The 307-nt window shown below is 61.6% G+C and overlaps 1 protein-coding gene across 1 annotated transcript in view; it reads left to right on the forward strand.

Annotated features, from left to right (window-relative positions):
- Nucleotides 1-4: 4 nt before the first annotated feature.
- The window catches only part of LOC104076281 (voltage-dependent R-type calcium channel subunit alpha-1E), a gene marked incomplete at both ends in the record, with an annotated part of 30,527 nt that continues 30,224 nt past the window's right edge, over nucleotides 5-307 (forward strand). Inside the window, one exon of the mRNA XM_009577100.1 lies at nucleotides 5-29. Coding sequence (XP_009575395.1) covers nucleotides 5-29 — 25 coding nt within the window. The remainder of the gene's footprint in view (nucleotides 30-307) is intronic.

Consider the following 307-nt stretch of genomic DNA (forward strand, 5'->3'; position numbering starts at 1 on the left):
CGATGTCCACGACTCCGCTGTGGTACAGAGTGAGGACCCATCTGTCTTTCCTGAGCCCCTCTCCCGGCCCTCAGGGACCCTGGGATGGGATGGAAAGCCGCTTGCATGGCTTTTCCTATCCACATCCATCAACTGGGGGGGCTTTCCTTGCTGCTCCTTGCAGCACCTCTCTCCAGCACCCCGGTTTTGCAGGGGAGCCCGAAAACAGCACCGATGTGCCCCTGTTTTCTGGGGAGCTTCTCCCTTTCTCACCTGCTTCCCACCCGCCCCTTTGCCTGGTCCCTTCTTCCCCCTTCCTCCCCGCCCG

The sequence above is a fragment of the Fulmarus glacialis genome, unplaced genomic scaffold (genome assembly GCF_000690835.1).
Source record: "Fulmarus glacialis isolate BGI_N327 unplaced genomic scaffold, ASM69083v1 scaffold22434, whole genome shotgun sequence".
In the NCBI taxonomy this organism is placed as follows: Eukaryota; Metazoa; Chordata; class Aves; order Procellariiformes; family Procellariidae; genus Fulmarus; species Fulmarus glacialis.